General features: G+C 42.4%; 3 protein-coding genes across 3 annotated transcripts; all 3 read right to left on the bottom strand.

Moving 5' to 3' along the window:
* Positions 1-880: 880 nt before the first annotated feature.
* On the bottom strand, positions 881-5,195 carry LOC135612381 (probable leucine-rich repeat receptor-like protein kinase At1g35710). The gene is made up of 2 exons (XM_065108619.1): positions 2,052-5,195; positions 881-1,908 (listed from the first exon to the last, which is right to left on the bottom strand). The coding sequence occupies exons 1-2, from the start codon at positions 4,939-4,941 to the stop codon at positions 1,547-1,549; spliced, it is 3,252 nt and encodes a 1,083-aa protein (XP_064964691.1). The 5' UTR covers positions 4,942-5,195; the 3' UTR covers positions 881-1,546.
* An 8,339-nt stretch (positions 5,196-13,534) lies between these two features.
* Positions 13,535-14,939, bottom strand: LOC103974152 (MDIS1-interacting receptor like kinase 2-like). Its single transcript, XM_065110361.1, has 2 exons — positions 14,042-14,939; positions 13,535-13,896 (listed from the first exon to the last, which is right to left on the bottom strand). Exons 1-2 carry the CDS (start codon positions 14,937-14,939, stop codon positions 13,535-13,537), a joined length of 1,260 nt encoding a protein of 419 aa, XP_064966433.1.
* A 132-nt stretch (positions 14,940-15,071) lies between these two features.
* Positions 15,072-16,496, bottom strand: LOC135613258 (MDIS1-interacting receptor like kinase 2-like). The gene has a single exon (XM_065110360.1). The coding sequence runs from the start codon at positions 16,494-16,496 to the stop codon at positions 15,072-15,074; it is 1,425 nt and encodes a 474-aa protein (XP_064966432.1).
* Between the last annotated feature and the right edge of the window lie 7,205 nt (positions 16,497-23,701).

Raw genomic sequence — 23,701 nt, 5'->3', positions numbered from 1 at the left:
ACAAGGACTTTTCCCTCAGCAATGGTATCCCATTTGCATCCAACAATTTTCTTACCCGAAAGCGGCTCCACAAGATCCCAAGTTCTATTCTGATGGAGAGATTCAATTTCTTCATTCATCGCGATCAACCACTTAGCGGAATTATCACAAGAAACTGCATCTGAGTAAGAAGTAGGCTCACCAACTTCACTTGTTTCTTCTGCAACAGACAAAGCATATGCAACCAAATTTGCATATCTTTGTGGTGGTCAAATATCTCTCCGTGGTCTATCCTTGACTATGGAATATTGCTCTTCCTCTGGATCAACTTCATCAGTAGACTCGGGACCATCTACTAGCATTCTTTGAGTAGAAGAGTTCGACTGAAAAGAATCAGACCTACCAATCTCAAGCTCCACCTACTTCTGCGCACTATTATTTGTACAACTAGTAGATTCCTCTTTAGAAGATAACATAGATAATTCATCAAAAGTAACATCTCTACTGATTACAAATTTTGGGGATTTGGGATCAAAACACCATAATATGTATCCTTTCACTCCGGAAGCATACCCAAGGAAAATGTATTTTTTAGCTCGAGACTCTAATTTTTCTTCATTTATATGCATGTATGTTGTACACCCAAAAATTTTTAAATCAGAGTAATCAGAAGGAGTACCTGACCAAACTTCCTCCGGAGTTTTAAAGTTAAGTGCTACAGACGGAGCGCGAATGACAACGTAACAGGCCATATTAATCGCCTCTGTCCAAAAGTCCTTTGTCAACCCTACATTTGAGATTATACACCTTGCTCTTTTCAAGAGTGTTCTGTTCATACGTTCGGCCACACCATTTTGCTGAGGCATCATCCTAACAATGCGATGCCGAATGATTTCTTTATTTTTGTAAAATTCATTAAAGTCACCTTCACAAAACTCCATGCCATTATCTATTCGAAGCCGCTTAATCTGTTTACCTGTTTGCTTCTCAATCGAAGTCTTCCATTGTTTAAATGTTAGAAAAACATCATTTTTATGCTTAAAAAAATAAACCCAAACTTTTCTAAAATAATCATCAATGAAAGTTAACATATACCTGGCACCACCCTTAGACTGAATATGAGTTGGACCCCAAAGGTCTGAATAAATATAGTCAAGAGTACCTTTCGTTTTGTGAACTGCCGGAGAATTGAAGCCGACTCTTTTCTGCTTTTCAAAAACGCAGTGTTCACAAAAATCCAGTGGCCCAACACTTTGTCCGTAAAGTAGACCCCTTTTGCTCAATATACTCAAACCTTTTTCGCTCATATGATTGCCCAAATGGAATTGTTCCATTTAATCTGTTGTTGGATATTCTTAAGCTCGTCAAGTTTGAACAACTTCCCCATTCCGGTGAAAGCATTCCAGATAACCTGTTGTAGCTCAAGTCAATATATCTCATATTAGGATAGACTCCAAAGTGATCGAAGAGGTCTCCGGTGAGGTTGTTCCTGTCCAATCGAACCCGCACTAAGCTTGAACAGTCTCTCAAGCTCTCTGGTATCGGGGCACAGAGGAGTGCATATAGATCATATCTCCACACTCATCAAGTCGGAAACCTTCAATGCATCAATAGAACGGAGGCTTGGTGGGGGTGTTCTGACCACGCATAACTTCTCGGAGACCTGTTTCATTGTCGGGCGTGATTCAGGGCTGTTGTCCACGCTACGAAGAGCCAAGCTCAAAACTGCAACTACTTCATCCGCAACTTGACCCTCAGGAAAAGGTAGGCGTCGGTCCAATACGTCTTTCACAAAGCTATCGTTGATCGGTGAAGACGACAGAATGGAAATGAGCACTTCTCCATACTCTCCCATCAGTAACTCCAGCGTCACCACTCCGAAACTGTACACGTCGCATTGGGTGGTCACTCTCATTGCATATGCAAGCTCTGCAGACAGCAAGAGCCAATGATCAAACCGCCAATCCATAGAGATCTCCTCCAAGATATAATTTGAAGATGTTCTCAATTGCAGGTATTCTTAATTTGCACAAACTACGAGAGCTGAGAGAGAGAGAGAGAGAGAAACTTACCTGGTGCTAAGTAACCCCTTGTGCCTGCAAGCATGGTCCAATTTGACGAATCCGGATTCAGTAGTCGAGCAATTCCAAAGTCGGAAACACAAGCCTTGAATTCTGAATCAAGTAGAACGTTGTTGCTTGTGATATCCCGATGAACGATGGGCGGTGTGCAGTCATGATGCATGTAGGATAAAGCACAGGCGATATCCTTCACGATGCTCACCCTCTTCATCCAGTCCAATTCAGCTGCCGTCTCGCTTCGGAGGACAGATCCCAGACTTCCTCTCTCCATGTACTCGAACACCAGAAATTTGTCTCGAGGAGAGGAGCAGAACCCGTAAAGCTTGATGATATTGCGATGTCGAATTTGAGTAAGAGTTTGTATCTCAGTTTGAAAGGGTTGCTCGTCGCATGTACCTTCAGTGTCTGGTAGGTGAATCTTCTTCACCGCTAGCAGTTCCCCACTTGCTAACTCTGCCCTGTAGACACTGCCGTATGCACCGCTTCCGATACAGTATTTGGCATCGAAATCTTCGGTGGCTTCGATGATGCCCTTGTATACATCTCTTCCAACAAAATTCAATATACAGAATGCACCTTCTTTGATGTGATTATTATCAACAGGTACTGTATCTTTTTCTCTCTTGCGGAATGCTCCAATGAATATAAACAAGAGAAGGAAGAAGACCACAGAAGCAATGATGGCTACTATTATAACAATTTTGTGGCGCTTGCTTCGGTCGTCTGTTGTTGGAGTACCGAGTGAAATACATGGAGGCAATCCTTGAACAACTCCACACAGATCATTGTTATGGGCAAAGCACTCCGCTGGGGCTCTTCGGAAAGCTGGGCTATCAGGAACAGGGCCGTCCAGTTCATTGTAGGATACATCTACGGTAGACAAGCTCGCCATATACTTTAGCGAAGTTGGAAGATAACCCGACAGGGAATTATGCGATAGATTCAGGCTTTGCAGCATCACCAATTTGCTGAGTTGGGATGGAATCTCCCCTATTAGTGAGTTCTGGCTGACGTCAAAGGTGTCTTGAAGGACCACCAGATTACCAATGGCCAATGGAATGGTTCCACTGAAGTTGTTGTTGTTAAGCTTTAGCGATCGGAGTTTCGTGCAGTCGCCTAATTGATCTGGGATTCTTCCTGCCAAGTTGTTGGATGAGAGATCAAGCAGTTCAAGATTGGACAGCATTCTAAACTCCGGAGGCACCTGGCCGACGAGTTGGTTGTTGCCCAAGCTCAGATTGTAGAGAAGGGTTAAGCTGCCGAAGCTTTTTGGTATCTCTCCTTGTAGGTAGTTGCCCGAGAGGTCCAGCCCTTGCAGTTTCGTCAACTGCCCAAACTCGGTGGGTATGACTCCGGTGATGTTGTTATTTGAGATTCTGAAGAGCGTCAGATTGTGCCATCTTGCCCAGTCTGGTGAGAGTGTACCGGAGAGTTGATTGAAGCTCAAATCCATATAAGAAAGATGGGGATATACTCCAAGACATTGAGATACATCTCCGGTCAGCCGGTTGTGTTCAAGACGGACCCTTTTTAGTGTCGTACAATTTTTCAAGGACGTGGGAATGGGACCTTGAAATTTGTTCATGCTAAGAATGAGATATCGTAGGACTCCACCTTTGCATATGTTTGGGGGTAAATAGCCGGAGAAGCTATTATTTGACAGCGCTAGGGATGTCAGTCCCGGAATGTTGTTGATCTCCGTAGTCAAAGGTCCTGACAACTGATTATTGAATACACCTAGTCTGATGAGTTTGGTCATATTTCCTACAGAGGAAGGGATGGGACCTGACAGTAGATTTTCGAAGAGTGCCATATCAGTAACTTCAGTTAGATTCCCAATCTGACGAGGAATAAAATCAGATAATTGATTATCAAAAAGGTAAAGAACAATTAATTTGTTCATGTTTCCGATAGAGGAAGGGATGAGACCTGTCAAAAGATTTGTTGAGAGTACGAGATTAGTAACTTCAATTAGATTTCCAATCTCAAGAGGAATAAAATTAGACAAATGATTATCCGAAAGGTAAAGAATCTTTAATTTGGTCATGTTTCCTATAGATGAAGGGATGGGACCAGTTAAAAAATTTTTTGAGAGTGAGAGATTAGTAACTTCAATTAGATTTCCAATCTCAAGAGGAATAAAACCAGATAATTGATTATCCCAAAGGTCAAGTCTCTTTAATTTAGTCATGTTTCGTATAGAACAAGGAATTGAATTGGTTAATAGGTTTTCTGAGAAGTTAAGATCGGTAACCTCAACTAAGTTTCCAATCTCAAAAGGGATAGGACCTGAGAGTTTATTTCTCTGTAGCCAAAAAAATTGCAGCTTGGTTAGGTTTCCAAAAGAAGAGATAACCCCACCTCTTAGATTATTATCGGCGATTGATAGGTAAACGAGATTAACTAGATTTTCAAATCCTCGAGGGATGACACCAGTTAATTGATTTTGGTAAAGATCTAAGTGATAGAGCTTTGTCAAATTTCCTAAACTAGATGGGATTGAACCAGATAGCCTATTAACCCCAATATCCAAATACATCAACTCATGGAGCCTCCCTAACTCCTTATGAATGACACCCACAAGCTTATTATCTTTCAGGTGCAAAGACACAAGACCGGTGAGGTTACTAAGAGATGGAGGTATAGCACCAACCATTTGATTCTGGCTAAGACTCAAGAATCGAAGCTCTTTCATAGAGCCCATCCTAACTGGGATTTTGCTTGTGAACTGATTGCTGGTGAGATCAAGAGATACGAGCCTGGAGAGAACGGAGATGGCCGAAGGAATTGCCCCACCAAGCTGATTGTAGGAGAGATTGAGACAGAGGAGCGATCCCAATGTCGAAAAGTCAAGAGCATCAAGTGGCCCTGCCAATCCCATTCTCGACAGGGATATCTCGGTGATCGCCGAACGCCCTCTACCTGAGACGGGGTAATTGCAAATAACTCCGGTCCAATTGCAAGGACTAGAATTGAGGTTCCAAGATCTCAGGGATTGACGACTCCGAAGAGTGGCTTTCCAGTGGAGCAACGCCCTCCCTTGGGATCCGAGTGAAGCTTTGACAAGAAGAACACGGGGAAGCAATAGCAGCAGCAAAGTAGCACAAAGCAAAGTTTTGTGAAGCTGAGATGCCATAAGTGCAGAATACATGGTGGTTGAGCAACGAGATATGGTATTCATAGGTGATACATATGAATACTATTGATCAATTCTCTCACTGCATGCGTGCATCGGTCACTAGAATTCCACAACTTTTACTCGAAATTCCATTCTGATGATCATGACATCCTGTCGTATGCATGCCGCTTAGACTTTTACTCTCCTACATTTTTTCTTGTCTTTGGCATGAAAATTATTATTATTTTACTCTTATTAAACGAATCATACGGTGATGTCACAAGTCCACGGAGGGGTCTATGTTATGTAATGTCTCGTAGTGTCCACTAAAATTAAAAGAAACAAATGGAGAAATCAATGTGTAGTGTATCTCATGCCGTGTTAGACATGCCACTCTTGCCACCTTGATTTTCTTTAGAGTATTTTTTTTTCGTTGTGTAAATCATAAAATGTTGCTATATTACCAATCAAGTGGATACGTAAAAGAGGAAGAGAGATATTTTAGACAGAAATTTTGGTGGGTTTGTATTTTCCTATATCAGCAATTAAGTTGATAAGCTGTGCCAGAGCACGACTGCTATGTTGAATTATTTGTTTTCCCTTTGATCACCAATTTTTTCTTAAAAAGATAATAACTCATCAAATTGAGCACATATGTTTCCCTTTCGTTGGAAGATTAAAAACTTGCAAAGGTCATTATGAAAATACCATATCAATATCCTCATATATATATATATATATATATATATATATATATATCGCAAGCTTATACCTCTCAGGTCAAGTCAACTCAACCATATACCAACTTTGCTATGTCGGCAGTTAAGTCATGCAAAAGGACGATTTCTATGTTGAATTATATGTTTCCCCTTTGATAGTTAATTTTTCCTTTTTTTCTAAAAAAAACTAACAACACATCAATTTGAGTACAAATGTTTTCCTTTTGTTGGGAAATTAAATACAACTTAGAATACTTTCAGTCAAATCTCATCTTGGAAAACGTGTTTGACTTGTATAATGTGTTGTCCAGGTCAAGTCAACCATTCAGTATATATCGCATTCAACTCAACTCAACCTTACCAACTTGGACGAACTTTTCTAGAAGATTATTAACTATTTGTTGTGTGAGAAGGAAATAAAGTTTTATACACAGTGTCAAAATTGTAGCAAAAGAAATATTATTTTTGGATTATATCAGTCCTATCCAAATATGAGATGGTAAAGACGAGCCAAGATTTCAATCAAACTCATACGTTATGATCAAATTATTATGTTATATTGTAGGTATATTTATATTATATTCTTAGAATCAAACCCACTGAATAAGGTTTAAGTTGGACCAGACATTGCAAATCTCGTCCATCCTAGTCAAATAAACAAGTTCTACGGGACCAAAAGCAAAATGTCATCCAACTTTTGTTCGGCAACGACTTTGCATGAGCCATCTGATACCCCCACATTGGTTTGCCAGCTTTGATATGAGAAGCATACGTAAACAATAAAACATCGGTACAAATCATGTTGGATTGAAATCGAAGTCTTGAGGCTATTTTTTTATGATCAAGACATCCAAAATTTCGGTACAAAATTTTTTATGATCAAGGCATCAGAACTTTATTATAGACATAATCAAAGCCTCATCACAACTTCAAGATTATATTTTTTTTTATTTATTGGGGTTGATAAGTATTTTTAAGAATCATAATTATATTTAAATTAGTTGAAAGAATCCTACTTATATTTGTTCGTATAAATACACATTATGTTTTAAAATTTTGATGAGAGAGAGAGATAGCGGTAAGACACTTTAGATGCTCGTGAAGATTTCTCTCTGGTGGATCTAGGAAGAGGTAGAGGCAAGATACTTTGGGTGTTTATGAAAATTTCTCTCTTTGGTGGATTAAAAAGGATTAAAAGAAAATTTTTAAAGTTTATACCAGAGAGTGTGCAAGAAGAGTTATACTTAAGTGAGGATAACTCAAGAGTTTTATAATTGATCTTATATATTATGAAGAATATAGTTTTCTCTATCAATATAAGTGGGATTTGCTGAACTACATTTAATTTTACATTTGACTTTTTGATATGTCATTTTATTATTAATCTTTATAATATTCTTTTTTATATTTCTTTTTATTCTCTTCGCCCCCAACATGATTAACAAATACTTGTAAAGGTTGGCTTCTTTCCTCATATGACACTATTGCACAGCCAAGTCACATGCATAATAATACATATAAATAATACTCAACGAGTCTCAAGAAGGAGACCTAGGAAGAAAAAGAGCAATATGGAAACCAAGAATGGAAGATCTCTTGTATTGCAAAGATTTGTATGGACCTTTGCAAGGGGATAGTGCAAAACCTACAACTATGATAGATGATGAGTGGAAGAGGTTAGATCGAAAAACAATTGGATTTATTAGACAATGGCTTGATGATAGTGTATTTCACCATGTTTCTACTGAAATTTCTACATATTCTCTTTGGAAAAAATTGGAAAGTCTCTATGAAAGAAAAACAGCTGGCAACAAAGCTTTTTTGATCAGAAAACTTGTGAACCTAAAATATAGAGAGAGTGCTTCTATTGCTGAACATTTGAATGAAATGCAGAGTATTACTAACCAGTTATCCTCTATGAGAATGTCTCTTGATGATGAGTTGCAGGCATTGTTACTTCTCAGTTCATTACCAGAAAGTTGGGAGACACTGGTGGTTTCCCTTAGTAATTCTGCGCCAGATGGTATTGTCACTATGAGTCAAGTAACAAGCAGTTTGTTGAATGAGGAGTTGAGAAGAAAGAGTTCGGCAACATCTCAGAATGATTCACAGGCACTTATCTCAAAGAACAGAGGAATGTCAAAGTCTAAAAGCAGTTCACGTATGGGTAGGAGCAAGTCAAGATCAAGAAAAGATATTGTTTGCTATAACTGTGGTGAGAAAGGACATTACAAGAACCAATGTAAGCAACCTAAGAAGAACAAGAAAAAGGGAAAAGAAGTGGAGTCTACAGAGTCAAAGGATAATACTACAGCTACAGTGCAGGGTGGTGATTATTTGATTTTGTCTCCTTCTGATGATATTTTTTCTTGTGTGTGTCAGGATCTTGAGTGGGTGATTGACACAGGTGCTTCTTATCATGCTACACCACGGAGGGAGTTTTTTGCTACATACAGGTCTGGAAACTTTGGTGTTGTCAAGATGGGCAACTATGGCACAGCAGACATCATTGGCATGGGTGATATCCATTTAAAGACCAACCTTGGCTGTAAGTTGGTACTTAAGGATGTGAGGCATGTGGTTGACTTGAGGCTAAATTTAATTTCAGTTGGAAGACTAGATGATGAAGAGTATGAAAGCAGATTTCACAGAGGGCAATGGAAGCTCAGTAAGGGTTCTCTTGTTATAGCTAATGGAAAGAAATGTCATACTTTGTACAGGTTGCAGGCTAAAGCTTATGGTGAGCAGTTAAATGCTATAGAGAAAGACTTCAGTATGGAGTTGTGGCATAGGCGATTGGGACACATGAGCGAGAAGGGGCTGCAAGCTCTTTCCAAGAGAGAGGTATTACCAGATCTCAGATGTATACATCTGAACCCTTGTATTGATTGTTTGGCTGGTAAACAACATAGAGTTTCATTTGCTAGTGCTGCTTTGTCTAGAAAAATGCATGCCTTAGACCGTGTTTATATAGATGTATGTGGTCCTTTGAGGACAAAAACTCCTGGTGGATCTGTTGATGTTCTTGGTATAAGTGGTGCACTTTATTTTGTCACTTTTATAGATGATTTTTCTAGGATAGTTTGGGCTTATGCTTTGAAGACCAAAGATCAGGTTATTAATGTCTTCAAAGAGTTTCATGCCAGGGTTGAAAGGGAGACAGAAAGGAAATTGAAATGCATAAGATCAGATAATGGTGGTGAGTATATGGGATTGTTTAATGACTATTGCAGGTCGCATGGGATCCAACATGAGATGACAGTTCCTGGTACACCTCAGCATAATGCAATTGCAGAGAGGATGAACCGCACCATCATGGAAAAGATCAGATGTATGCTTTCACAGGCCAAGCTACCCAAAAGGTTTTGGGATGAGGCTTTGAGGACTGCAGTTGATGTGATCAACTTATCACCATGTACCGCCCTAGATGGTGATGTTGCAGAGCATGTATGGTCAGGGAAAGATGTTTCCTACAGGCATTTGAGAGTGTTTGGTTGTCGTGCATTTGCACATGTTCCAGATAATGAGAGGTCCAAGCTAGATGGTAAGTCTAAAGAATGTATTTTTCTTGGTTACTCACATGATCAGTTTGGTTATAGGCTTTGGGATCCAGAAAAGCAGAAGGTGTTCAGGAGTAGAGATGTGGTCTTCTTTGAGGATCAAACCTTTGAGGATTTGAAGAAGAAGGCACCAGCCAAGACTTCTGTAGAAGGATTAGCAGATTGTGACCCAGTTATTCCTCCAGTATATCAGGGTGATGGGGGAGATGTGCAGGAAAATAGTGTAGAGCCTGATATTGATTTACCTGCAGGACATGTTGAGTAAGAAGAAGTAGGAGAGCAAGTTCCCGCAGAACCTCAATTGAGAAGATCTTCTAGACAACGTCAACCTTCCAGAAGATACTCTACAGATGAGTATGTGATGCTTACTGATGCAGGTGAACCAGAGAGTTACCAGGAAGCAGTTGAGAGTGAGCAGAAAGAGAAGTGGTTAGTTGCTATGCAGGAAGAGATGGATGCTCTTCAGAAGAACCACACTTATGATTTGGTGCTGCTACCAAATGGAATGAAGGCCTTGAAGAACAAGTGGGTTTTTAGGTTGAAGACTCAAGAATATTGTTCTCAACCAAAGTACAAAGCTAGATTGGTTGTGAAAGGCTTTGGTCAAAAGAAAGGTATTGACTTTGAAGAGATATTTTTTCCTGTTGTTAAAATGTCTTCTATTCGTGTTGCTCTTGGTATTGCTGCTAGCCAGGACTTGGAGGTTGAGCAGTTAGATGTGAAGACAGCTTTCCTTCATGGTGATTTGGAGGAGGAAATTTATATGGAGCAACCAGAAGGCTTCAAAGTCAAAGGTAAAGATAATTTTGTCTGCAAGTTGAAGAAGAGCTTGTATGGGCTAAAGCAAGCTCCAAGACAGTGGTACAGAAAGTTTGATTCATTTATGACAGAAAATGGATACAAAAGAACGGCTTCAGATCATTGTGTGTACATCAAATGGTTTGGTGAGAATTTTATTATTCTCTTACTTTATGTTGATGACATACTTATTCTTGGAAAAGATATGTCTAAAATTGACAGGTTGAAGAAGGAACTGAGTGAGTCTTTTGCAATGAAGGACATGGGGCCAGCAAAGCAAATACTAGGCATGCAGATTTCTCGTGACAGGAAAAACAAGAAGATTTGGTTGTCACAGGAGAAATACATCGAGAAGGTATTGGAAAGATTTAGTATGAGCAATGCTAAGCCAGTTGGTTCTCCTCTTGCAGGTCACTTCAAGTTGTGCTCAGAACAGAGTCCGTCAAGTGATGAGGAGAAGGAGAAAATGCAAAAGGTTCCTTATGCTTCAGCAGTTGGAAGTTTAATGTATGCAATGGTATGTACGAGGCCGGACATCGCATATGCAGTGGGTGTTACTAGCAGATTTCTTGCAAATCCAAGCAAAGAGCACTGGGCAGCAGTGAAGTGGATTTTTAGATATCTCAGAGGGAGCTCTAAGGTTTGTTTAAGCTTTGGAGGTGGACCACCTACGTTAACAGGTTACACAGATGCAGATATGGCAAGAGATATAGATACGAGGAAGTCTACTTCAGGTTATGTACTTACTTTTGCAGGGGGAGCTGTGTCATGGCAATCCAGGTTACAAAGGTGTATTGCTCTCTCCACCACAGAAGCAGAATATATTGCTGCTACAGAGGTATGCAAAGAAATGTTATGGATGAAAGAATTCTTACAAGAATTGGGGTTGAAACAGGAAAATTATGTGATGCATTGTGACAGCCAGTGTGCCATCCATTTGTGTAAGAACCCAATGTTTCATTCCAAGTCAAAGCATATAGATGTCAGATACCACGGGATTCGAAATGTATTTGAAGAGAAGCAGTTGCAGCTTCAGAAAATTCATACAGATGACAACGGAGCAGACATGTTGACGAAGACCTTAACAAAAGAAAGACAGGAGATATGCCGACAGTTGGTCGGTATGGCTTCACATTGAGGAGTCATGGGACAGCCTCCCTTATGGGCTGAAGGGGGAGGTTGTTGGGCTGATGGCCCATATTCAGCCCATGTGGGCTTTATCAGCCCACAGCTCACACCCCCTCTTAACCTAACCCTAATTAAGATTAGGGGGGTGTGGTGGCTGCGTTTTAGAGGCAGATTAAAGCTATAAAAAGGCAGCAACGAGGCAGATCTTTGTAGCGACGAGATTCCAAAGAGAAGAAGGAGAACAAGGCAGAAGAGGAAGAGAAAGAAAGGGAAGAAGACAAGGACAACGCAGAGAGACTGTTCACAATCATCTAGCAGTGTTCTCATCTCAGGTTAGATCCAATCTACAGTAGACTCTTGCTGTGATTACTTGGGAGGTTTTAGATATTGTGGGCAGTAACGTGATCCTTGTATCCCAGTTATTCTCTTGTGGTTGTTGCTTGGGTTTTGGGCAAGAGATTGAGATTTGTATATTCATTATTCTCATAGTGGATTATCTCTAGTTTGCCCCGTGGTTTTTACCCTTCACATTGAAGGGGTTTTCCACGTATATCTTGGTGTTCTGTTTGATTGTGTTTCCATTTTATTCCGCTGCGTATTTTGGTCTTCTAGTATTTGTTCCTATACAAAGGTTATTCCTGTTTATATCCCCATCATTATATCATTACTCGAGATCTACTATGTCAATGATCGTTTTATCGAATTTGTCATTTCGATGATCATTCTAACTACAAGTGTTAAGAGAGCCTCAACTATAAATTGTAGCATTTCCCCCATCAAAATTCCATATGGAGAACGCACCTCCACCCGTTTGACTTGTACCATTGGCTATTTGCTTCCTTCTTTTCATCAGCCGTGCTGCGAATCCAACAAAGAGGAAGAAGAGAAGTAAGGCTCCGAGGACAGCCATACCGGACAAAAGAATCACGTTGGGGGCCTCTCTAGCTGGGGATGATGAACTGCATGAAGGCAGACCAGCAACGACATCGCACAAGCCCCTGTTTCCAGTGAACCACTCCATTGGAGCCCTTCGGAAAAGCTGGCCATCGGGGACGGGACCTTCATGTTCTTTGTGAGATACGTCCAAGGCTGACAAGCTTGCCATGTTGATTAAAGAAGGCAGGATACGGCCTGCCAAATTATTGTGGGAAAGGTTGAGGATCTGCAGCAGTGTCAGCTGGCCTAATTGAGATGGAATATGGCCACTAAAGGAGTTTTGACTCAGATCAAGCAGTTCCTGAAGGTCTACCAGCTGACCGAATTCGTAAGGAATGCTTCCACCGAAGCTATTGTTGCTCATATCTACTGATATTAGTTGTTTGCAGCCACCTATTTCTCGCGGAATCACCCCACCGAAGTTGTTGGGAAGCTCGCCAACTAAGTGGTTTGAAGAAAGGTCTAGCGCTCCCAGCTGAGTTGATTGCCCAATCTCAGATGGAATTGTGCCATTTAATCTGTGGTTTGAAGAAAGTCCAGCGCTCCTCTTCATCTCTAATGTCGAACGATGAAACTAGTTAATAATGCATATTCTTGTCACTTATCCTTTTCTCTCTGACGAGATGATCGTTTCATATTCGTAGTAAACAGGGAGTTGGTAGTTTCCAAGAGCAGCGGAGTCTCGAGCCACTGAATCAGACAACCATCGCATTGCAATGCATCGCATCATACGAACGCTATTCTTCCCTCCTACTGCTTTAAATACTACTCTAAGCAGCACAGCAATCCCATATGCTAAGCCGTGAGAATAGGAAGCTCATTTCTCTGATTCGTGGAAATGGTGTAGGAGATTTCATTTGATAATATTTAATGGATGCATGAGCTATTGATTACGTAACGAAATCACTAAAGCACACAACACATACAAATCTGCGAATGAATTCCTACTCATCGGTCGGCCCTCTGTCATGCCTCCGTAGCAGAGCAGTCATGGCGGGCAGGTACACATCAGAAACCAATCATCCCTCAGCCTTCATTTAATTACCTTCACAAATTCTCAAGAAACATATAGTACAAGAAAAGAGATTGATTACCAACCGATGCTGTTATTAAACACGCTGCAGAATGAATCCACTAATAAAGCAAGCCACACGGAAACAAAGTCTAACGATCCTGACCAAAAGAAGCATCGGGGCACAGAGGAGTGCATATAGATCATATCTCCACGCTCATCAAGTCGGAAAACTTCAATGCATCAATAGATCGGAGGCTTGGTGGGGGTGTTCTGACCACGTATAACTTGTCGGAGACCTGTTTCATTGTCGGGCGTGATTCAGGGTGGTTGTCCACGCTACGAAGAGCCAAGCTCAAAACTGCAACTACTTCATCCGCAACTTGACCCTCAGGAAAAGGTTGGCGTCGGTCCAATACGTCTTTCACAAAGCTATCGTTGATCGGTGAAGACGACAGAATGGAAATGAGTACTTCTCCATACTCTCCTATCAGCAACTCCAGCGTCACCACTCCGAAACTGTACACGTCGCAATGGGTGGTCACTCTCATTGTATATGCAAGCTCTGCAGAGAGCAAGAGCCAATGATCAAACCGCCAATCCATAGAGATCTCCTCCGAAATATAATTTGAAGATGTTCTCAATTGCAGGTATTCTTAATTTGCACAAACTCCGAGATCTGAGAGAGAGAGAAAGAGAGAGAAACTTACCTGGTGCTAAGTAACCCCGTGTGCCTGCAAGCATGGTCCAATTTGATGAATCCGGCTTCAGTAGTCGAGCAATTCCAAAGTCGGAAACACAAGCCTTGAATTCGGAATCAAGTAGTATGTTGTTGCTGGTAATATCCCGATGAACGATAGGCGGTGTGCAGTCATGATGCATGTAGGATAAAGCACAGGCGACATCCTTCACGATGCTCACCCTCTTCACCCAGTCCAATTCAGCTGCCGTCTCGCTTCGGAGGACAGATCCCAGACTTCCTCTCTCCATGTACTCGTACACCAGAAATTTGCGTCGGGGAGAGGAGCAGAACCCGTAAAGCTTGACGATATTGCGATGTCGAATTTGAGTCAGAGTTTGTATGTCAGTTTGAAAGATTTGCTCGTCGCATGTACCTTCAGTGTCTGGTAGGTGAATCTTCTTCACTGCTAGCAGTTCCCCACTTGCTAACTCTGCTCTGTAGACACTGCCGTATGCACCGCTTCCGATACAGTACTTGGCATCGAAATCTTCGGTGGCTTCGATGATGTCCTTGTATACGTCTCTTCCAACAAAATTCAATATACAGAATGCACCTTCTTTGATGTGATTATTATCAACAGGTACTGTATCTTTTTCTCTCTTGCGGAATGCTCCAATGAATATAAACAAGAGAAGGAAGAAGACCACAGAAGCAATGATGGCTACTATAACAATTTTGTGGCGCTTGCTTCGGTCGTCTGTTGTTGGAGTACCGAGTGAAACACATGGAGGCAATCCTTGAACAACTCCACACAGATCATTGTTATGGGCAAACCACTCCGCTGGGGCTCTTCGGAAAGCTGGGCTATCGGGAACAGGGCCGTCCAGTTCATTGTAGGATACATCTACGGTAGACAAGCTCGTCATGTACGTTAGCGAAGATGGAAGATGACCCGACAAGGAATTATGCGATAGATTCAGGCTTTGCAGCATCACCAACTTGCCGAGTTGGGATGGAATCTCCCCTGTTAGTGAGTTCTGGCTGATGTCAAAGGTGTCTTAAAGGTACACCAGATTACCAATGGCCAAAGGAATGGTTCCACTGAAGTTGTTGTTGTTAAGCTTCAACGATCGGAGTTTCATGCAGTTGCCTAATTGATCTGGGATTCTTCCTGCCAAGTTGTTGGATGAGAGATCAAGCAGTTCAAGATTGGACAGCATTCCAATCTCCAGAGGCACATGGCCGACGAGTTGGTTGTTGCCCAAGCTCAGATTGTAGAGAAGGGTTAAGCTGCCGAAGCTCTTTGGGATCTCTCCTTGAAGGTAATTGGAAGAGAGGTCCAGCTCTCCCAGTTTCGTCAACTGCCCAAATTCGGTGGGTATGACTCCGGTGATGTTGTTATTTGAGATTCTGAAGAGCGTCAGATTGTGCCATTTTGCCCAGTCTGGTGAGAGTGCACCGGAGAGTAGATTGAAGTTCAAATCCATATAAGAAAGATGGGGATACACTCCGAGACATTGAGATACATCTCCGGTGAGATGGTTGTGTTCAAGACGAACCCTTTCTAGTGTCGTACAGTTTTTCAAGGTCATGAGAATGGGACCTTGGAAGTTGCTCATGTAAAGAGTGAGGTACTTTAGGGCTCCACCTTTGCATATGTTTGGGGGTACATAACCGACGAAGCTATTATTTGACAGCTCTAGGTATGTTAGTCCAATAATTTTGTTGATCTCCATAGGCAAAGGTCCAGACAACTGATTATCGAAGACACATAGATATCTGAGTTTGGTTAGATTTCCTATAGATGGAGGGATGGGACCGGTCAAAAGGTTTGTTGAGAGTTGGAGATCAGTAATTTCATTTAGATTCCCAATCTCAAGAGGAATTAAATCAGACAATTGATTACCCTCAAGAGAAAGGGTCTTTAATCTGGTCATGTTTCCTATAGAGGAAGGAATTGAACTTGTTAATAAGTTTTTTGAGAAGTAGAGATCGGTGACCTCAATGAGATTTCCAATCTCAAAAGGGATAGGACCCGAGAGCTGATTTTGATGTAGAACTAAGAAGCGGAGCTTTGTTAAATTTCCTAGACTAGGAGGGATTGAACCAGATAGGCTATTGACCCTAAGATCCAGATACATCAACTCGTGGAGCCTCCCTAACTTCTTAGGAATGACACCCATAAGCTTATTATTGTCCAGGTGCAAGGACACAAGACCGGTGAGGTTGCTAAGAGACGGAGGTATAGCACCAACCATTTGATTCTGGCTAAGACTCAAGATCTGGATATCTTTCATGGAGTCTATCCCAATTGGGATTTTGCTTGTGAACGGATTGCCACTGAGATCAAGAGATACGAGCCTGGAGAGAGCAGAGATGGCCGGAGGAATTACCCCACCAAACTGATTGTAAGAAAGATTGAGACGGAGGAGCGATCCCAAAGTCGAAAAGTCAAGAGCATCAAGTGCCCCTGCCAAGCCCATGCTCGGCAGGTGTATCTCGGTGATCGCCGAACGCCCTCTACCTGTGACGGGGTAATTGCATGCAACTCCGGTCCAATTGCAAGGACTAGAATTGAGGTTCCAAGATCTCAGGGATTGACAACTCCGAAGAGTGGCTTTCCAGTGAAGCAACGCCCTTCCTTGGGATCCGAGTGAAGCTTTGACAAGAGGAACACGGGGAAGCAATAGCAGCAGCAGCAGCAGCAAAGTGGCACAAAACAAAGTTTTGTGAAGCTGAGATGCCATAAGTGCAGAATAGAGCAAGACAAGAAGGCGAATAGTTTTTTTATGTTACATGGTAGTTGAGCAAAGAGATAAAAGTATTTGTAGGTGATACAGATCAATATTATTGGCCAATTCTCTCACTGCATGCGTGCATCTGTCACTAGAATTACACAACTATTACTCGAAATTCCATTCTGATGATCATGACATCCTGTGGTATGCATGCCGCTTAGACTTTTCCTCTCCTAAATATTTTTGTCTTTGGCATCAAAATTACTTTTTATAAACACTTATTAAACGAATCATACAGCGATGTCACAAGTCCACGGAGAGGTCTACGGGACCGAAGATGATGTGGTGAATACTATACCATGTTATGTAATGTCTCGTAGTGTCCACTAAAATTAAAATATACAAATGGAGAAATCAATGTGTAATGTATCTCAAGGTCATGTTAGACGTGCCACTCTTGCGACCTTGATTCTTTAGAGTACCTTTTTTCCATTGTGTAAATCACAAAATGTCGCTATATTACCACTCAAGTGGATATGTAAGAGAGTAAAAATGATGCTTTAGATAGGAATTTTGGTGGGTTTGTAACTTCCTATATCAGCAATTAAGTTGATAAGCTATGCCAAGAGCACGATTGCTATGTTGAATTAATATGCTTTCCCTTTGATCATCAATTTTTTTTTCTTAAAAAAATAATAACTCACCAAATTGAGTGCAAATGTTTCCCTTTTATTGGGAGATTAAAAACTTGCAAAGTTCATTATGAAAATACCATATCAATATCCCTGTTGGGAGAGTTTATACCTCTTAGGTCAAGTCAAGTCAACCATACCAACTTCAAGGGATTTTTCTAGAAAGTTGCTAATCACTTGTTGTGTGAGAAGGAGATAAAAGGATTCATACAAAATGTCAAAATTATAATTGAGATATATTACTTTTGGATTATATCAATCTCGTCCAAATATGAGTGGTAACGAATGAGATTCGAGCTAAGATTTCAATGGGACTCATTTTTGCTTGTGGTCAAATTATTAGAAAGCTTTCCCTGTTCACGGGAGATCTATGGGTGAATACTTTTACCGTGTCATGTATGGTATCGTACTATCGGCAAAAATTGAAGGATACAAATGAAGAGATCACCGTGTTGTCACGGACAAACTTCTAAACAAGGTGTTTGATGTAATGCTTATATCTGTCCGTGTCGTTTGGCATGTTCATGCCTTGTACAGAATGTAAAGGGGCAGCCGAAGGCTTATAAGTCCCATTTTAGTTGGGTTGGTGGCCTCTTTAGGCTTGTAAATAAAGGTTGTGTCATGTGGACACGTGCGAGAGCTTTACGGTCTGTAATGGACCATTTTACCCTTTGATGTGCCACTATTCAGAGCTTGTAAAGTCTGTTTGTAATTTGCATTGTCTATGAAGTGTTTTTCGGAGATGTTTGCTTGTGGATCCCGTTGGAGGCGTTCTCTCTAACCCGTTCTCTCTTTTGGTGGTCCTAAGGGACAATGGGAGGTTTCGGGGAGGCTGACCTTTGCGGACGGACGCGCGAGGGTGCCACACGACTTAGGCAAATCCAGCTAAGTCCGTGTCATATGGTATCAGAGCGGGACAAGCACTCATAGAAACACTTGACATGCAAACGTGGGGGACCTAGCGGGGCTGCGTTGAGGGCAGTCAGCACATGCGCGACCGTTTGAGGGAAAACGGGCATGGAGATGTAGGGAAAAGAGTCGCTCAGAGGAGCGGGCATCTGAGATTGGCATTCAGAGGAATGGCCAACCCTTCGCGCAAGAGGCACCACGAGAACAGGTAAGCTTGGAAGAATCTGGAGCGCACAAAGGTTGGGATGGCTGAGTTTGAGCTACGGCTCAACGTTGACAACTTTACTTGATGGTGCTCAAGGCAAGCGAGGCGCTTGGCAAAAGGACGAGACCATGCAAAGTGGAATGAGTTGCTCAGCGACCGAAAGAGTTGTGCAAAGCTCACAGAGGTGAGGGGAATTGCTAACTCGAAGAATTCGGTACTCATGCATGGGCTTGTGTGCGGACGATGGATTGTTCGTGGCCATCCCAAGGCGACCGAGACTCGGCGCCATGGAGCATTGAAACTTTCTCTTCGGCATGCGAAGGATACGTCCGGAGGAGCCTGAAGTGTGCAACGAGTTCAGCATGTTGCTAGGCCTGGAGGGGTGCAGCGGTGGCTGTATTGACCTGGAGGCGCAATCTAGCAAGTGCGTTTGCAAGAGGCAGAACAATGCACAGTTTGTTCAGCAGATCGGAGTAGTCCAAGGGGATGGTGGTCTCCGAAACGAAGAGAGATGTTGCTCCAACGGGACAGTTATCCATGAGGGATAAGTCTCGGCTCTCTAGAGGGAGAATCATGTGAGACGGACTTCACATGGTGAGGAGGAGTACCTCACAAACAACAACTCCACGAAGCTCAATGGACCGAGCAAGCAGCGAGGAGTTGTCACATGATCTCGCTCGAGAGAATGCATGGGTGGATGCATTGCGAGATCAAGTGGGGGAGCGACCTGAAGCAACTTAAATGAAGGCACACTTAGAGTCGATATGGAGATCGGACTCAAGGGAGGGCTGACCCGTGGAATGGTGGGCGTGAGGGCCACCATCAACTCAATGCAAAAAACGAGGAGCGGAGCAACTTGGGGGTAACTTGGCGAAGTACTCAAGCCGCTTGAAGGGAGCCAGCATAGAAGTTGGAACATGGAGCAGAGGCACAGTGCTTTCCTTAGACAGAGGTCAAGGACATGAACTCTTGCAGAGGCAAGAGTAAGATCATGTTGTTCCATGGGTCCTTCATTCTGACGGAGCAGACTCATCTTGCATGGTGCCAAAGACGAAGGGAGCTTCGGGGCACATGCACCTTATCTCGGAGGAGCATTTGATGGAGGAACTAAGGCGACTCAATTTGCGGAGGCGAAGTTGAGTTCAGAAGGCCTTAGCACGGGGCAAGAGGATGCAGAGGCGGGTACTCTTGAAGAATATGCCACAGTGTTGCCATTCGAGTTGCTATGAAGGAAGCGGAGCGCAGCGGAGATTGTGCTGGTAGTGGCAGAGGCCTAGGATCCAGACAATGGTGCACAAATTACAGTGAAGTCGGTGGACTTCGGGAGCTACTAGGCGACGGACTGTCCTAGAGCGGTGCTTCATCTAGGTGTGACCCAAGAGTGGGTGGATGAAGGTCGATTGCCAAAGGAGCGAACAAAATCGAAGGTGGAGGAGACCCTGCGATGTATTGGCAGAGGCCACACATGGAGGGTTCAAAATTGGAGTTTATTCCACAAGGATCAGAATGCAATGGAGATGTCACCAGGAGGCGACATGGTGCAGCGGATCGTGGTGGAACAGTTCTTGGCAATGCAACACACACGACATAGTCCCGAGAGGGACTAGATCATATGGAGGTATGATCGGGAGCTACTGGGAGCTCCGCTTTGGTGAACAACACGACGACAAGAAGGGCTATGGATTCAAGGAGTGAAGGCTATGGTACCGCAGAGGCGGGTCTTCCGGGCGTGCACCGAATTTTGCATCGGATGAAAACCTTGGTCATCAGCATATGGGGGCTGGGTTCCACCAAGGGAAAAGTTCGAATGCAAGTACCAATGAGTCCCATGAGAGGGACTTGATCATGCAGAGGTATGATCGAAGCAGCTGGAGAGTTGGACTGCTCCAGAGCTCATATCCGCTTAAGGGAGCCCGACAGGTCAGAGGACAAGGTCGAGTAAGCGAACGTTGCTACCAAGGAAGCTAAGGAGAACAGAAATGGTGCAAACCCTACAATGTGATGGCAGAGGCCATGCATGGGAGTTGCAGTCTGTCTTTCCATCGACCAAACAGACTGCTTGGAGAACACAGATGTGTTGAAGCAGGAGGTCGAAAGGGGCGAGGAAGCGACGACAAGTCCAGAGGGACTTAGCTACCCAAAATCAAGCAATCAGTGAGAATGGAGGTGGACTCAGAGGAGTGTCACGAAGGCATATCTACTGATTGTGAAGAAAAGGGATGTAGATGCGAGGCGACGGATAGTAGGACCATGGGCATGGCAGCGCCATGGTACCGCAGAGGCGGGACTTCCGTCAAAGTCATTGATCCCTTGCTCTCACGGAGGGAGAGCGCTTGGTCGTGAAAGGGGCCGAGGAGGTGGAGCATGCAGAGGCAATCTCCAAGTACCGAGACAAGGCTGAAGGGCAGAGGCCAAGAAACTTCGTAAGACCGGTGTCAACAAGTTTCTCATCAAGATAGCCGTAAGTGAAGGACTTCGGGTCATGCAAGAGTGCACGACCAAGGAACGAAGCAGGCAGTACGTGGTGCTGTACCTTTGCTACTCAGTGGAGTAGGCGGCAGGGTTGATGGAGAAGACGGTACAATCCCAGAGGCGACCTCATCTATCAGAGAATTACTCCAAGTTGGGGTGAAAACTTCCTGCATTCCAGAAGTTCAATGGCATTGAGAAGGTGAATCACAGTAGCTAACTCAACGCAAGGAGTGCAAACACTTCAAGTGCTTCAGAAGTGTGAGCAAAGAGCAGGCGAAGGCCAGTAACCAGCTCGATGCATGAAGTACAACCTCGAGGAGGCGGGCGAAGTCAAGTAACCTTTGCCTTCTCAACTCTTAAGAGAATGGGCGAAACCGAGTACCCCAGTTCTCTTATCTATCCAGCAGAGGAGCTCTGCACAAGTTCAAAGACCCTTCGAAGATAATGGAAGACAATAGTTGTCAAATCCTCACCAACGGTGATCAGTGCTACTGAGAGTAGATTGTCCGCTTCATTTCCCAACGAAATGCCAATTGAAAGCGGAAGTGATGCGAACCTACTTGGATGTGACAACTAACTGAAAGAAGAGTCAATAAGCAGATTTTGTGGAGGAAGGACCCAAAACTTCAGAAGTTTGTGAGGCGATGCTCGTTAAAGCTCCAACAAGCATCCACCCAGTTCAAGCAGCATGTGGAAATTTTGAGAAACTGGCGCAGTAAGAATGGTCTTTTCCTTCATTTGGTGGATCCGCAGGAATCAACGAGGATCAATACAACTCAGCCAACCCCACACCAGAGTCAGAGTCATTGGCGAGTTGAAGTAGCATGGCGGATCAAAGGTTCGACTACTCAGAAACAGCAGCGGAGAGCAGCTGGGAACCAGGAGGCGCATTGCAGCTGGAGCAGAAGATTGAAGACTCGGCAAAGGCGAAGAGTTGCAGTGTTCACAAAGGCTTCGACGAGGACGTCGAAGGGATAAGTGGGGGAGAATGTCACGGACAAACTTCTAAACAAGGTGTTTGATGTAATGCTTATATCTGTCCGTGTCGTTTGGCATGTTCATGCCTTGTACAGAATGTAAAGGGGCAGCCGAAGGCTTATAAGTCCCATTTTAGTTGGGTTGGTGGCATCTTTAGGCTTGTAAATAAAGGTTGTGTCATGTGGACACGTGCGAGAGCTTTACGGTCTGTAATGGACCATTTTACCCTTTGTTATGCCACTGTTCAGAGCTTGTAAAGTCTGTTTGTAATTTGCATTGTCTATGAAGTGTTTTTCGGAGATGTTTGCTTGTGGATCCCGTTGGAGGCGTTCTCTCTAACCCGTTCTCTCTTTTGGTGGTCCTAAGGGACAATGGGAGGCTTCGGGGAGGCTGACCTTTGCGGACGGACGCGCGAGGGTGCCGCACGACTTAGGCAAATCCAGCTAAGTCCGTGTCAGTGTGGTGGATCACAAAATGTTGCTATATTAGCTATCAAGTGGATAGGTAAGAGAGGAAGTAAGATATTTTAGACAAGAATTTTGATGGTTTTGTATTTTGCTATGTCGACAGTTAAGTTGATAAGCCATGCAAGAGGACCACTTCTATGTTGAATTATATGCTTCCCGTTTGATACTTACTTTTTCCTTCTTTTTCTAAAAAAACTAAGAACACATCAATTTGAGTACAGATGTTTTCCTTTTGATGGGAGATTAAATACAACTTAGAATACTTGCAGTCAAATCTCATCTTGAAAAACGTGTTTGACTTGTATAATGTGTTGATCAGGTCAAGTCAACCCCATATATATATATATATATATATATATATATATATATATATATATATATATATATATATATATATATATATCGCAGTCAACTCAACTTAACATTACCAATATCGGCGAATATTTCTAGAAGATTACTAACTATTCGTTGTGTGAGAAGTAAGATAAAGTTTTATACAGAATGTCAAAATTGTAGCAAGCAACACATTATTTTTAAATTATATCAGTCCTATCCAAATATGAGCGGTCATGAATAAGAATGTAAAGACTAGTCAAGATTTCAATCAAACCTTATGATCGAATTAATACATTACATTGTAGTCATGCCTATATCATATTCGGCAACGACTTTGCATGAGCCATCTGATACACCCACATTGGTTTGTCCTAGTTAAACTAGCTAGCTTTGATACGAGAAGCATACGTTGAAAATAAAACATCGGTACAAATGTTGGATTGAAATCGAAGTCTTGAGGCTATTTTTTTATGATCAAGACATCCAAAATTTCGGGAAATTTTTTTTTATGATCAAGGCATCACAACTTTATTATAGACATTAGAAAAGCCTCATCACAACTTCAAGATTATATTTTTCGATTTATTAGAGTTGATAAGTATTTTTAAGAATAATAATTATATTTAAATTAATTGAAAGTCCTTTGTGAATTAGTATTTGTTTGTATAAATACACATTGAGTTTTAAAGTTTTGATAAGAGAGAGATAGGGTAAGACACTTTAGGTATTCTTGAAGATTTTCTGGTGGATTTAGGGAGAGGTAGAGGTAAGATATTTTAAGTGTTTACGAAGGTTTCTCTCATTGGTGGATCTAAAAATGATTGAAAGAAAAATTCTTCAAGTTTATATAAGAGAGTGTGCAAGGAGAGTTTTTACTTAAGTGGGGATAAC

This window comes from Musa acuminata, chromosome BXJ2-5 (assembly GCF_036884655.1).
Source record: "Musa acuminata AAA Group cultivar baxijiao chromosome BXJ2-5, Cavendish_Baxijiao_AAA, whole genome shotgun sequence".
Taxonomy (NCBI): domain Eukaryota; kingdom Viridiplantae; phylum Streptophyta; class Magnoliopsida; order Zingiberales; family Musaceae; genus Musa; species Musa acuminata.
This window is presented reverse-complemented; position numbering and strand designations above follow the sequence as displayed.

What these genes read in the sequence shown, in the direction of transcription:
- LOC103974152 (XM_065110361.1), bottom strand. Translation starts at nt 14,939, where the DNA reads ATGACGAGCTTGTCTACCGTAGATGTATCCTACAATGAACTGGACGGC. An exon ending in ACGGGGTTACTTAGCACCAG is followed by an intron (nt 13,897 to 14,041) that starts GTAAGTTTCTCT and finishes TGCTCTCTGCAG; the next exon opens with AGCTTGCATATACAATGAGA.
- LOC135613258 (XM_065110360.1), bottom strand. Translation starts at nt 16,496, where the DNA reads ATGGGCTTGGCAGGGGCACTTGATGCTCTTGACTTTTCGACTTTGGGA.
- LOC135612381 (XM_065108619.1), bottom strand. Translation starts at nt 4,941, where the DNA reads ATGGGATTGGCAGGGCCACTTGATGCTCTTGACTTTTCGACATTGGGA. An exon ending in AAGGGGTTACTTAGCACCAG is followed by an intron (nt 1,909 to 2,051) that starts GTAAGTTTCTCT and finishes TGCTGTCTGCAG; the next exon opens with AGCTTGCATATGCAATGAGA.